Raw genomic sequence first — 12,610 nt, 5'->3', positions numbered from 1 at the left:
GCTTAAAAGTCCTCTATTTTATTGAAAATCTGTATTTTGCCTTGGGGCATTATACTCAGCTTTCCCGGGTAGGTGATTCTTGGTTTTTATCCTAGCTCCATTGACCTCCAGAATATCAGATTCCAAGCCCTTTGATCCCTTAATGTAGAAGCTGCTAGATCTTGGATTATCCTGATTGTGTTTCCACAATACTCAACTTGTTTCTTTCTGGCTGCTTGCAATATTTTCTCCTTTATCTGGGAGCTCTCGAATTTGGTGACAATATTTCTAGTAGTTTTCTTTTTGGGATCTTTTTCAAGAGGTGGTTGGTGGATTCTTTCAATTTCTATTTTACCCTCTGGTTCTAGAATATCAGGGCAGTTTTCCTTGATAATTTCTTGAAAGATGATGTCTAGGCTCTTTTTCGATCATGGCTTTCAGGTAGTCCAATAATTTTTAAGTTATTTCTCCTGGATCTATTTTCCAGGTCCGTGGTTTTTCCAATGAGATATTTCACATTGTCTTCCATTTTTTCATTCCTTTGGTTCTGTTTGATAATATTTTGATTTCTCATAAAGTCACTAGTCCCTTGTTCCAATCTAATTTTTAAGGTGGTATTTTCTTCAGTGGTCTTTTGGACCTCCTTTTCCATTTAGGTAATTCTGCCTTTCAAGGTATTGTTCTCCTGATTGGCTTTTTGGAGTTATTTTGCCATTTGGGTTAGTCTATTTTTAAGGTGTTATTTTCTTCAGAATTTTTTGGGTCCCGTTTAGCAAGTCATTGACTTGTTTTCAATCCTTTTCTTGCATCTTTCTCCTTTCTCTTCCCAATTTTTCCTCCACTTCTCTTACTTGCTTTTCCAAATCCTTTTTGAGCTCTTCCATGGCCTGAGACCAATTCATGTTTTTCTTGGAGGCTTTTGATGTAGGCTCTTTAACTTTGTTGACTTCTTCTGGCTGTATGTTTTGATCTTCTTTGTCAACAAAAAAAAATGATCTTAGAGTCTGAGTCTGAGTCTGAGTCTGAGTCTTTGTCCTTTTTTGCTTCCTGGTCATGTATCCAGCCAACTCCTTGACCTTTGAATTTTTTGTCAGGGTATGACTGCTTGTAGAGTAGAGAGTGCTTTGTCCCAAGCTTTAGGGGCTGTGTTGCTGTTTTATGAGCTACTTTTCCTCCACTGTCACCACAAGCTCTGCCACAGCAGCATTACTTCTCCCACAAGAATCCCCAACCAGGTTTGCAACTAGATCCACCCAGGGCAAAGTGAGCCCTATACTCCCATGCTGCTCTATTGCTTGATTCCTCCTACTTTGTGAGCCAGGGACTCCAGAAGCAGCAGACACTGGAGCTCCACCACCGCACCACCTGTGCCACCCCCAAGGCTGGTGGCCAGACCACTCTCTAACCCAGTCTAGCAGTTTACCCCCTAACTTGCTCTGTGGTCTTTGGTGTTTGTGGATTGAGAAGTCTGGTAACTGCCACAACTCAATGATTCATGGCCCTAAGGCCTGCTCCAGTTGGCTCCTCATCTGGTCTGTCCCAGCAGGGTCCATGCTGGCCTGCACTCCATTCCCAGCACGATGTGATAGCCCCTTCCCAGAGACCATCCAGGCTGCCCTGGGCTGGACACCAGCTTCCCTCTGTTATTTTGTGGATTCTGCAGCTCTAGAATTTGTTCAGAGTTATTTTTTTCATTAGAGATTTTTTCAGAGCCATTTTTACAGGTGTTTGGAGGGATTTGGGGGAGACCTTAAGCATGTCCCTGCTTTCCAGTCACCATCTTGGCTCCCCGCCCCTGAGTCTTTTTTCAAGACATTGCTCTCAATGAGCTTCTAATCTAATGGAAAGAAATGAAGAATGCCAAAGGCAACAGTGGAGTAGATACACACTAAGGAGATGAATGATGATCCAGCCATGGATACTGAGAAGATGTGTTTAGACAGGAAGGAGAAAAACCAGAACTGTAATATTATAAAAAAGTCAATTCCAGTAAAAGCTTGGCTCAATTTACGTTTGTTTTTTTGTTTTGTTTATTTATTTTTTAGCTAGTGATAAGTCTGGAGGCAAATATAGACTGACACTTGTCCTCTTCATATCTTTTCCTCTAGCTTCTCTAATTTCAGATCAGGAAATTGTCATGTGCCAACAAGTTTTCAATTATCCTTGGCTTAGTCATTGGATATGACATTGAGATTAGCAAATATACCCCGACCTATTCACCAATCATTCTGAAAATTATTAGATCTACCTTGGACTTCAGGGAAAATACATTTCGAAGAGTATAATTAGAGAATGTAAGCATTACTTTAATTGTTCCTTCAGGGCCTTATTTAAGTTTAACTATAGATTGAAATCCCAAGTGTCCACTAGAGATGATGTAGATAACTCCTAGTTCTGGTCACAAACCTCATGCATTTTCTAGCTGGAGATTTCTCCTGGAACCATTTCAGGCTTTTATTTGCCAGTCCTAATTTTTAATTCTTCATAACAGCACAATGAAAGTGGCTTTATTTGGGAGTAAGGGAAGATCTTCATGTTCTTAAAGCAAATGGTCCAAAAAGATTTTTTTTTCATGTGAGTTGTAACTTTCAACAATGGTTAGATATATATTGTATTTAAAAATGGTACTTAAAAATTAATGAAGCTCTGGTAGATGATAATGTTGGACAATCGCATTTTGGTTTGTTACTGTGGAAAGATTAAATGACTTTAACTTATATGTGTTGGATTTGATTGTTGATTTTTCCCTTCTGAATCCCATGAATTGAGGAAGGACATCATTTGGATCATATGAGAAAAGGTAAATGGGATTACCTAGGAAAAGAGTAATTTGGTGAGAGATTGCTTGCTTGAAACCAAACCAAGCAATTTGTTGCAAAAGGATTAACTGCTTAAATGTCATTAAGAAATCTTTGAAAAATGTGGACTGTCCTCATGCCTTGTCTCTGCAGAGGTTTTTAGTGTGGCAGTCAATGTAGGACAAATAACAAAAATTACTAGGGACTATCACTAAAACAAATTTAGGGAGTCAAAGCTGAAGGACTTAAGACTCAGAGAAAATTTGGTCACAGACCCTTCCTTTTATCTATAAAATGAAGGGATCATACAAAATGAGTATATAAGCTATCTTATATACTCTGAGCCTCAGTTTACTTATCAGTAAAATGGGAATAATAATAATAGGCTATCACACAGAGTTGTGAGGAAAATTCTTTGTACACTATAAAGCACATTGTTATGTGGATTATTGTTATTGTGATGATGATGATGATGATGATTATGATGATGACGATGTCCTTCTGGACTATATAGGTCCATAGTGAGGAAATCTTCAAAGTGTCCCTCTATTAATTCAGTATCTATAGTGGGATGTAGGCAAAGATCACATACGGGGATTTGATTTCTTTTAACCACACTTATGATATTCTATCAATGAAGAACTTTCCTCTAATGATTCGGTTTAGCAACTGTCGGGTAACTTATATTCTTAGCAAGTTGCCTGGGCCATTAATAAGTTTAAGTGATTTGATCAGTGTCATACACCAAAGCTGTGTCAGAAGAACCCAGGCCTTTCTGACTCAGAGCCAATCTCCCAATCCATTACACCACACTTTTTCATAGGTATTTACTTATTTTATAAATATTAAAAAAAAACAGAAATAAAAGTTCTCCATAGTATTTCACTCTAGAATTTTCAAAGAGGTTTTCTTGTTGCCTGACAGACTATCACTATGAGAAATGACCCCTCTTTCTTTTATGATTCTTATTTGGTTCTCCATTTACCTTGAACCTGGTAAATAAATTTATGTTGGCATAACTTCGTTTACTATCTTCTGGTAATAACATGATCATAACGGAACTCTGCCTCCCTAGTAAGTTTTCACACAAAAACCCCAGTAAGGCAGGTTATATAAATACAAGCCATCATTATCATTTGCCATTCTTCTTCACCACCACCACCCCCACCCCCACCCCTACCATCATCATCATAACACCAAGATCTTGACCTACAATCGTTAACATACCCAGAAAGCAGAGAAATTGGACTAGTGAGGATTAGGGACTGGAGACACAAAGGCAGTAGTGCTGCCAGATGTTTTAAGAAAAGCACCAATTCTTCATTCTGAGGCTCCTTTGGAGCAGCAGACAGAATGAGGGAAAGGGATCTCTGGGCTAGTAGAACTTTTTATAGCTATAGCCTGGGTAATTTTCTTGGGAAAAGAGAAAACAAACTGATAAAACCTCCCTGTGATGGAAATCTGGGTCTTATATGATCTCAAGTTCCTTGGTGACTTCCTCTTTTTTCCTCTATGTTCCCTTCTACTTCCTGTGACCTAAAAGGCAACTTGGGTAGAGATTCTCAAGTGAGGTGATTGAGGTCTGGGCATACAGAACACTGAGGGGTTAGTCATGATGACTCCTTGGCTTAAAGTCAATTCTGTCTGTATCTTTGACCTTCTGAGTGTTCCCTTATTCTCTTGATTATGTAATTGTCAAAGATCACAAAGTCCTGAAAACAGACCAAACTATAGAATGGGAGCTCCTTGACCCACTTGAGAGACAATTTCTTTTATGATTATGCTATTGCCAGAAGAGGTAATAGGGTTCTGACAAATAAAGTTAGCTTACCAAGTTCAGGGTCAATAAGTGATCATAGAAGAACTGGAAGAGTCAGAGATAATATTTCTCATAGTGGCAGTCATTCAGTAAACTAACATTTATTAAGCATTTACTCTTTTATAATAACTGTGCCAGTTTATTGCCCAACACCAGGAAAACATGAGTTGGGTTCAGAAGTATTGACAGAGTTCCTCCCTTTACCTCACCACATACACAGAGTTAAATCGCCAGCCAATCTTTATCAGTAATAGACAAAAGAGATCAAAGCTCTCTTTGATCAAGATGCTTGTGAACTGTTGTTTGATTGAATATACCAAGTCGAGTAGTGTAGATGTGGCTAAAAACCTAGATGTTTCTCTACCAATCAGAATAATGTATGGAGGGGATTTTTTTTCTGTCTTTAATTTCATGTATTCTAAAATTAATTGCTGAAGTAAAGTCCCTTTTGATTTGTGACCCAAAAAAGATTCTAAGCTACTTAATCCTAAATACTAATGCTACTGATGATATTATTAATATTTGATCAGTTGTAATTATGCTAAGTTACTATTATGTTCTAAGCTAGTAAGATGCTAATACAAAAATGAGATGATCCTTGCATTCTCCTGAGGGTATAGTACTTGTCTCAAAGTGATAGCTGGACAAGGCAACATTGGTTTCAGTATTCAGAGAGATTATGAGGTGAGCCATAAGACTCTTTTCTATCATCACACTTTTATCCCAGTTACAATGATAAGATCTATTGGAGTAATGGCTTCCTAGTGAAAGGTGAAGGGATACTGGTGGGGCCAAGGTGAGGGTGACTGATGCTAGATACTAGCATCCTGGTGGGATTTTCGATGTTATCCCTACCACTACCACCATGAGGCCTCTGGACATTTATATGCTGATTTATAACTTTCAAAGTAGGTTTGATATCTATCTCTTCATTTGGTCCTCAAACCAACCCTGTGAGGGAAATGAGGCAGGCATTATTTTCTTTTCATTTTACAAGTGTGAAAACACACTCAGAGGGGCCAAATAGCAGCATAAGGCATAGATAGCTGATGTGACTTGTTGGAGATCATATAGGTTGCAAGTGTCAGACTTGATATTTCAACCAAAATATTCTCATTCCAAAGCCAATGCTCTTTACAAAGTACCATGATAACTTCTTGGCCAAAATCACATAACTAGGAAGTGGTGACCCAGATTTTCTAAGTTCAATCAGGAAACCTGAATTTTTCCAAAATACTCATTTAATCAACCAATTGGCAAGTTTTTATTCAGTGTCACTATGTGTCAGTCACTGTGTTAAATGCTGGTCCTCTAAAGAAGAAGTGAACCAGTCTCTGCCTTTAAGGAATTTACATTTTAATGACAGGAATGATACATCCATAGATAAATATGTACAGAATATAAACAATATGAATTATGCAAGTTAATTAGCAGAGGTAGGGCACTAGCATTTTGGTGATCAAGAATGGTTTCATATAGAAGGTGGTACTTGGGTTGAATTTTGAAGGAAACCAGAAATATTAAAGGGTTGATGTGAGGAGAGAGAACATTCCAACCTTAGGGGAAAACCAATGCAAAGATATGGAAATGGGATATTGAATGTCTTCAGTTAACAGCAATTGACCAGCATGACAAGATTGTACAATGAATAGAGAAGAGTAATGCAGAAGAATTTTGGGAATATATAAAGGGATGAAATGAAAAAAAAATATGAAAGGCTTTAAATATCAGACAGAAGGAATGATATTTTATATTAAAACTAATGGGGAGGCTTTGGAATTTATTGAATGAAGGGTAGGGTATCATGATATTAACTGAGATTTAGGAAAAAAAAATACTGTGGTGGCGATGTGGAGGATGACTAGGAATAGGGAGAGATTTGAGGCAAGAACATCGTTTAGGAGACTCTTACAGTATTCCAGGCAAGAGGTGATGGGGGGCTTGAACTGAGGTGAGTAGAAAGAAAAGGACATCTGGTAAAGATATAGTTGAAATGGAAGGAAAAACTGATTGAACTAGTCAAGTATGTGGCAACTAATTGAATATGTGCTATGAGGGTAAAGAGATGATAACACTGAAGTTGTAACCTGAGTCACAACCTGAGACCCAGGGAAGGTTGTTGGTACACTCACCAGTATCATTAAAATTAGGTATGCTTGAGAGAAAAGATGAGTTCTATTATTACCATGTTGAATTTGTGGTGTTATGATATTCTAGTCTGAAATGTTGAATAGGCAATTGTCTCCATGAGACTGAAACACAGGCCAATGGCCAGTCTTGGCTATACCTTGCAGTTATTTGCATATAGAAGATAATTTAATCCATGGAATTTGATCAGGTCATCTTCTATATAGGAAAAAAAAAAACAAATGGGCCTAGAGCAGAGCCTTGTGCTATAGTCACAATTAAAGGTAATGGCATACACAATTATTTAGAAAAGAAGATTGAGAAAGTAGAGATTTGAAAAATTGTAAAGAATGCTGTCATAGAAGCCCAAATAGGAGATATAATCCAGAACAAGACAGTGGTCACCATTATGAAATGCTACATAGAGGTCAAGAAGGGACAAGATTAAGAAGAAACCACTAAACTTGATGGTTAAGACATTGAATGTAACTTAGGGGAAATCAGCTTTAGTTGAATGATGAAGCCAGAAGCCAGATGGCAAAAGACTAAAAAAAGTATTGAGTAGAGAGCAATTGGAGATACCTAGTGTAGACAGCTTTTAAAAATATGTTTGGCTGAAGACACAAAACAATATATAGGATGATGGGAAATACTATGATCTGGTGAAGATTGCTTAAAAATGGAGATGTGGACATGTTTGTAGGTAACAAGGAAGGAGCAAGTAGAGAGAGATTAAAAATTTGAAAAGGGAGTGATAATGTAAGCAATGTTCAAAAGAAGACAGTGGGTGATTGGGCCAAGGGTACACACAGAAGGATTGCCCTTGGCAAGAAGAAGGTCCACCTCTTCTTCAGAGACTGGAGTAACTGAGAAAATAATAGAGGATGATAATAATAGGGGATGATGTCAATTGTCTATACTAACCTGGGAAACGAGGAAAGATCAAGATATGGGGAAGAAAAGAATCATAAATGGCCTCAATTTTCTCTGTGAGATTCTCAACTAAAAAGGTAAGGGAAGGGGTTCTATGGAAGGTTTGAGAAGAGAATAGTAGAGATAGAAAATTATATTAGGGAGGATTGAAAGAATCACCTTGATTCAGGAATGTCCTAGTTAAAGTTCAATAACATAAATTTGTAGTATGATTGCATTACTTCCCTCAGCTCCATTTAGTAGTCTATCTGTAGAAGTAGAGGAGGTGGCAGGTAGAATTAATTCAGAGTTGGGGCTTGGCATGATATGAAGGGCAATAGAACAAAGGGATTTGAGAGCAGAAGACAGTGCAGAGCTTTAATGATTCATCAAGGGACCAAAATTGGGAGTAGAATATGGCCAAAGCACAACCGATGGATTGGGAAATTACTGAAGAGTAGAATTGCAGGTTGTGATGATGATAGAGAATAATGGATAGTAATGGATAATAATGGATAGTAAGAGCTATACTAATAAGATATAATCAGATAAAGGAATTTCAGAGTTCATCATTATAGAAGTGGGAAATTTGTGGGTGATGGCAAGTGTATATCTATCTCTGTATATAGCTAAAGCATAATGATATTGAGTATGGGTCATGGATATTGAGTATATTGATGAACTGGTGAGTGTATTTGAGGCAATACAAACATGGAAGCTGAAGTCCTCTAGTTTGAGAATAACTCAACAGGTAAATGGCTCAGTGGATAGAGTGCAGCCCTGAAATCAGAAAGCTTATTGAGCTAAGTTCACATCCAGCCTCAGACATTTGCTAACTGTGTGACCCTGGGAAAGTCATACAACTGCCTCAGTTTCCTCATCTGCAAAATGAGCTAGAGAAAGAAATTTCTGCCAAGAAAACCCCATTGGAGTCATAAAGAGTTAGACATGATTGAAAAATGACTGAACACACACAGTTTGAGAACAAGTGTTGGAGTATAGTGGGAAACTGTAAGCCAACCATGGAATACACTGAAGAAGGAGGGAGAATATTCTGTAAGTAATAGATAATAGCCATCAAGATCTGGATTGAGTGAAAAAGTAGAGGGAAATTCAAAGGAGGTGAGGTTGATAAGTGATGGCAGTAGAGGGAGTCTAGAAGAGGCAATGGGAAGCAAAGAGTATTCCAACTCTCTCTCTAGGACTGGTGAGCTGGTGACATGAAAAAGTGTAATCAGTACTGGATAATATGGCTAAGGATGCAATATAGACTCCGAAGGTGGAAGGAGAATAAGAAGATGTCTAGAATGAAGGAGTTTGTAGATTATAGTATGTGAGCTCCAGAAGGTGTGGTGGATGGTGTGGGCAAATATGGAGCAGAAAATTGGACATTTCTGCAGGTAGGATTTAAGTGAATAGGGATGATAGAGTAAACAACAGGGTTTGGAGAATGAGATTATCTTTATGCAGTAGTAGATACTGCATCCTAGGGATTTGGGGAGTGAGAGGTGTGGGAACGTTTTAACAATAAGAGAATTAGTTAAAGAGAAATATAATGGACAGAACTGCTCTGATGAAGGCAGAAAAGTAGAATATTCAAAATTTCCATCTTGATTCTTTGCCCCATGCAGCAAGTTGATGTTTCTGGTCCACAAAAGGATCTTGCCTCCAAGCATCAGAATTGTCAAAGGTCCTAGCGTTCCTATAAACATGTTTTTAAGAGGATGCAATTAGCAACATTTAACACTAATATATGTATTTTTTCTGCATTTTATACTAGATCATAATGAAGCAAATGAAGGAAAATGAAATTTCTGGGACTTTCTTGATTTAATCAAAACTTAACCTGCCCTAATGGCATGGATAAATCAGACATCAGTCACTGAGTTCTTTATAAAAGGATTCTCAGAAGCCCCTCCCCTTCAGTCCTTGTTCTTTGTCTTGTTCCTCTCCCTCTACACAGTGGCCCTCTCAGGGAATATCCTCATCTTTGTTACAATCGGTTTTAACCCAGCACTGCACACACCAATGTACTTCTTCCTGATAAATTTAGCCATGGTTGATGTCCTTTGCACCTCCACAATTCTTCCAAAATTACTGGAGAACATGATGGGTGGGAAGACTATTTCCTATGAAGGCTGCATGGCCCAGCTTTTCTTCTTTACTTGGTCCTTAGGGGCTGAGTTGTTGCTCTTCACTGCTATGGCCTATGACCGGTATGTGGCCATATGCCATCCCCTCCACTACAGCACCATGATGAGTAAGAGGGTCTGTATGCTATTAGCTACCAGTGTTTGGATAATAAGCATCATCAACACTAGTGTACACACTGGCCTAATGATAAAACTGTCCTTCTGCCACTCTAATATAGTTAACCACTTTTTCTGTGAGATCCCGCCTTTACTGAAGCTCTCCTGTAGCCCTGTCTATCTGAATGAAACCATGGCCTTCACAGCAGACGTATTCCTAGCTGTGGGGAATTTCATGATCACGATGCTCTCTTATGCCTGCATTATCTCCAGCATCCTGAAAATCCGCACCACTGAGGGCAAAAGGAGAGCCTTCTCTACCTGCTCCTCCCACCTCATTGTGGTCAGCATGTATTACAGCACTGTAATTTACACCTATATACGACCATCTTCCAGTTACTCATTGGATAAGGATAAAGTCGTATCTGTGATATACACATCAGTGGCTCCCACCCTCAACCCTCTTATTTACACTTTGAGGAACAAGGAAGTCAAAGTGGGACTCAAGAAAGTGTTCTCCTCCTTCAGGAGATGATGAGCCTTAAAAACTTCTGATTCTGTGATTGAGGAGACCAGCAAAGTCTACTTAATTAACCTGACTCTCTTTTAGGATTTGGACAGATGTCAAGAATTACTGATACCAAAAGCTTTTGTCTTCCAGGACATGTTTTGGATGCTCAGGAATGTTGCTTTCCTTCCTAACAGAACAATAATCAATTACACATGCTTCTCAGAATTTGGAATCTTGATTTCTGCAGTGGCTTATTTCATGGTTTTTTCTCCATACGGTTATATAATATTTATGCAACATTATATTATGTAATAAAGCAAAACTTTGTAGTGTTTACTAAGAACTACCTGAAAGTCAAATGGAAACAGAAAATTTCCTAATGGAATAATAAGTTTCATCTGTGTATTAAATCCTAGTAGAAGCTTCACGGATGAATGAAAAGTTTCCCCTTGTGGAGGTGGGTGAAGTAGACAGGGTATACAGCTGCAGTCCTAGCTTCCTGTACCATTGGTCGGTCAACAAGTATTTAGTAAGCACATTTTAGGTGCGAGACATTGTGCTAATTACTGGAGATACAAAAAAAAAAATAAAAAAAGTTCTTATTAGTTGTCACTCAAAATATCTGTGCCTGTGTATGTGGGTGTGTTAGGGTGTCTGTGTTGGAAATAAAATTTACTTTAGATATTTTGTGCCTCCAGAAAATGTCAAAACAAAAATGTCAGCCACCTATTCCCTATGTGACCCTAGACAAATCACCTTTCTTAAACTCATTTTTATATTCTGTGAAGGGAGAAAAATATTTATTCTATCTCATGATAGTCAGAAGTATCAAGTAAGGGAATCCATTCTCACATGCATTTTCTTTTTTGAGGACAAGCAAAGTTGCAATGAAAGTATTTGGTCCCATTTTATCAGTGGAAAAATGGAGGCAGAGAGATGTTCCATAGTATGCATTAAGCTACAAAGTAATTGAGTGGCAAAACTTGGAATCTGGTACAGGTTTTGCATCTCCATATTCAGAAAAATTTCTACTGTACCAGGCTGTCTCCTTTAAAATGTGAAAATGCTTTAATATACTATACATTTTGTTCCTTCTATATGAAGGTTGTTATTACATTTAATTGTTATTATCTTTACTAGCTTTATAAAGGAATCCTTTGGTAGTCCATTTGGCATAGCACGGAATAAGTAAATGGATTTAGGTCATATTGCATTTGTATTATGTTGGCTTATCCTACCCTTGAGCAATTAATATTTCCCCAATTTATTTCTATAAGGAAGATTTTGTATTTTTATTCATAAATTCATGTAGGTAAGGCTGCAGGAGAATCAAGTTTGATTCTTGGCAAATACAATCACAAATATTTTACTTTCTGTAATGTTTGAGGGAATTTCACTTTCTATCTCTCCCTGCTGGGGTTTGTTGGCAATATACATAAGTGCTGATGACTTATGTAAGTTTATTTTTTCCAATCCAATAAATACTCATTAAACATGTACTATGCACCAGGAACTGTGCTAAGCACTGGGGGTATAATTAATAAAAAAGAAATGCAGTTCCTACCCTGAAGGAGCTTACAACCAAGGGGAAGAGACAACTCAATAGGAGGCAGAAAAAGGGTGGGAGGGACAATGACAGGTGCCCAGCACAAGGACATCTATTTCTGTGAAGTTCATAACCAGGCAGAGCAGCAGAACCAAAGTGGAGTGTGCTAAAAATCTAGTTTCTGCCCTCTACAAAGGAAGGCAATGGGAGGGGTTTGTTATGGAAAGGAAGCTGAGGGATGGGATGTCAATTATGGCATGATTTAGTTGCATGGTGCTGAGATTATTAGTGAAGATATCCTGGGAGGAGGATCTACAGAGTTCTATAGAGTTCAATGGAGTTCAAAAACAGGCTGAGCAGCAGATGACTTCACTGAATGTGCTAATTGTTTCAATTATTTTTAGTTCAGGATTTTCTAATTAAATATGTACATCATTTAAAAAAAGGCAATAATTTTGTTTCTACTTGCCTGTGCTTATACTTTTAATGAAAGTTTAACTAATGTTCTTTATTTTTAAGTTACAAATATAGATTATGCCAACTCCAGGATTACTTGCTTTTAATAGAGTAAAAGAAGTGAAATTAACCATACAGTAACCTCATAAGAAAGTATATTCACCATTCCACATCTGTAGCATCTGCATTTATTTTTTCCAGTTTATTAATTTA

At 37.8% G+C, this 12,610-nt stretch overlaps 1 protein-coding gene across 1 annotated transcript; it reads left to right on the top strand.

Annotated features, from left to right (window-relative positions):
• The first annotated feature begins 9,474 nt into the window (after window positions 1-9,474).
• Window positions 9,475-10,419, top strand: LOC118829078 (olfactory receptor 13G1-like). The gene has a single exon (XM_036736017.1). The coding sequence runs from the start codon at window positions 9,490-9,492 to the stop codon at window positions 10,417-10,419; it is 930 nt and encodes a 309-aa protein (XP_036591912.1). The 5' UTR covers window positions 9,475-9,489.
• The last annotated feature ends 2,191 nt before the right edge of the window (window positions 10,420-12,610 follow it).

The sequence above is a fragment of the Trichosurus vulpecula genome, chromosome 8 (genome assembly GCF_011100635.1).
Source record: "Trichosurus vulpecula isolate mTriVul1 chromosome 8, mTriVul1.pri, whole genome shotgun sequence".
Classification (NCBI taxonomy): domain Eukaryota; kingdom Metazoa; phylum Chordata; class Mammalia; order Diprotodontia; family Phalangeridae; genus Trichosurus; species Trichosurus vulpecula.
The sequence above is the reverse complement of the archived record's forward strand: the minus strand, read 5'-3'. Positions and strand labels throughout refer to the sequence as shown.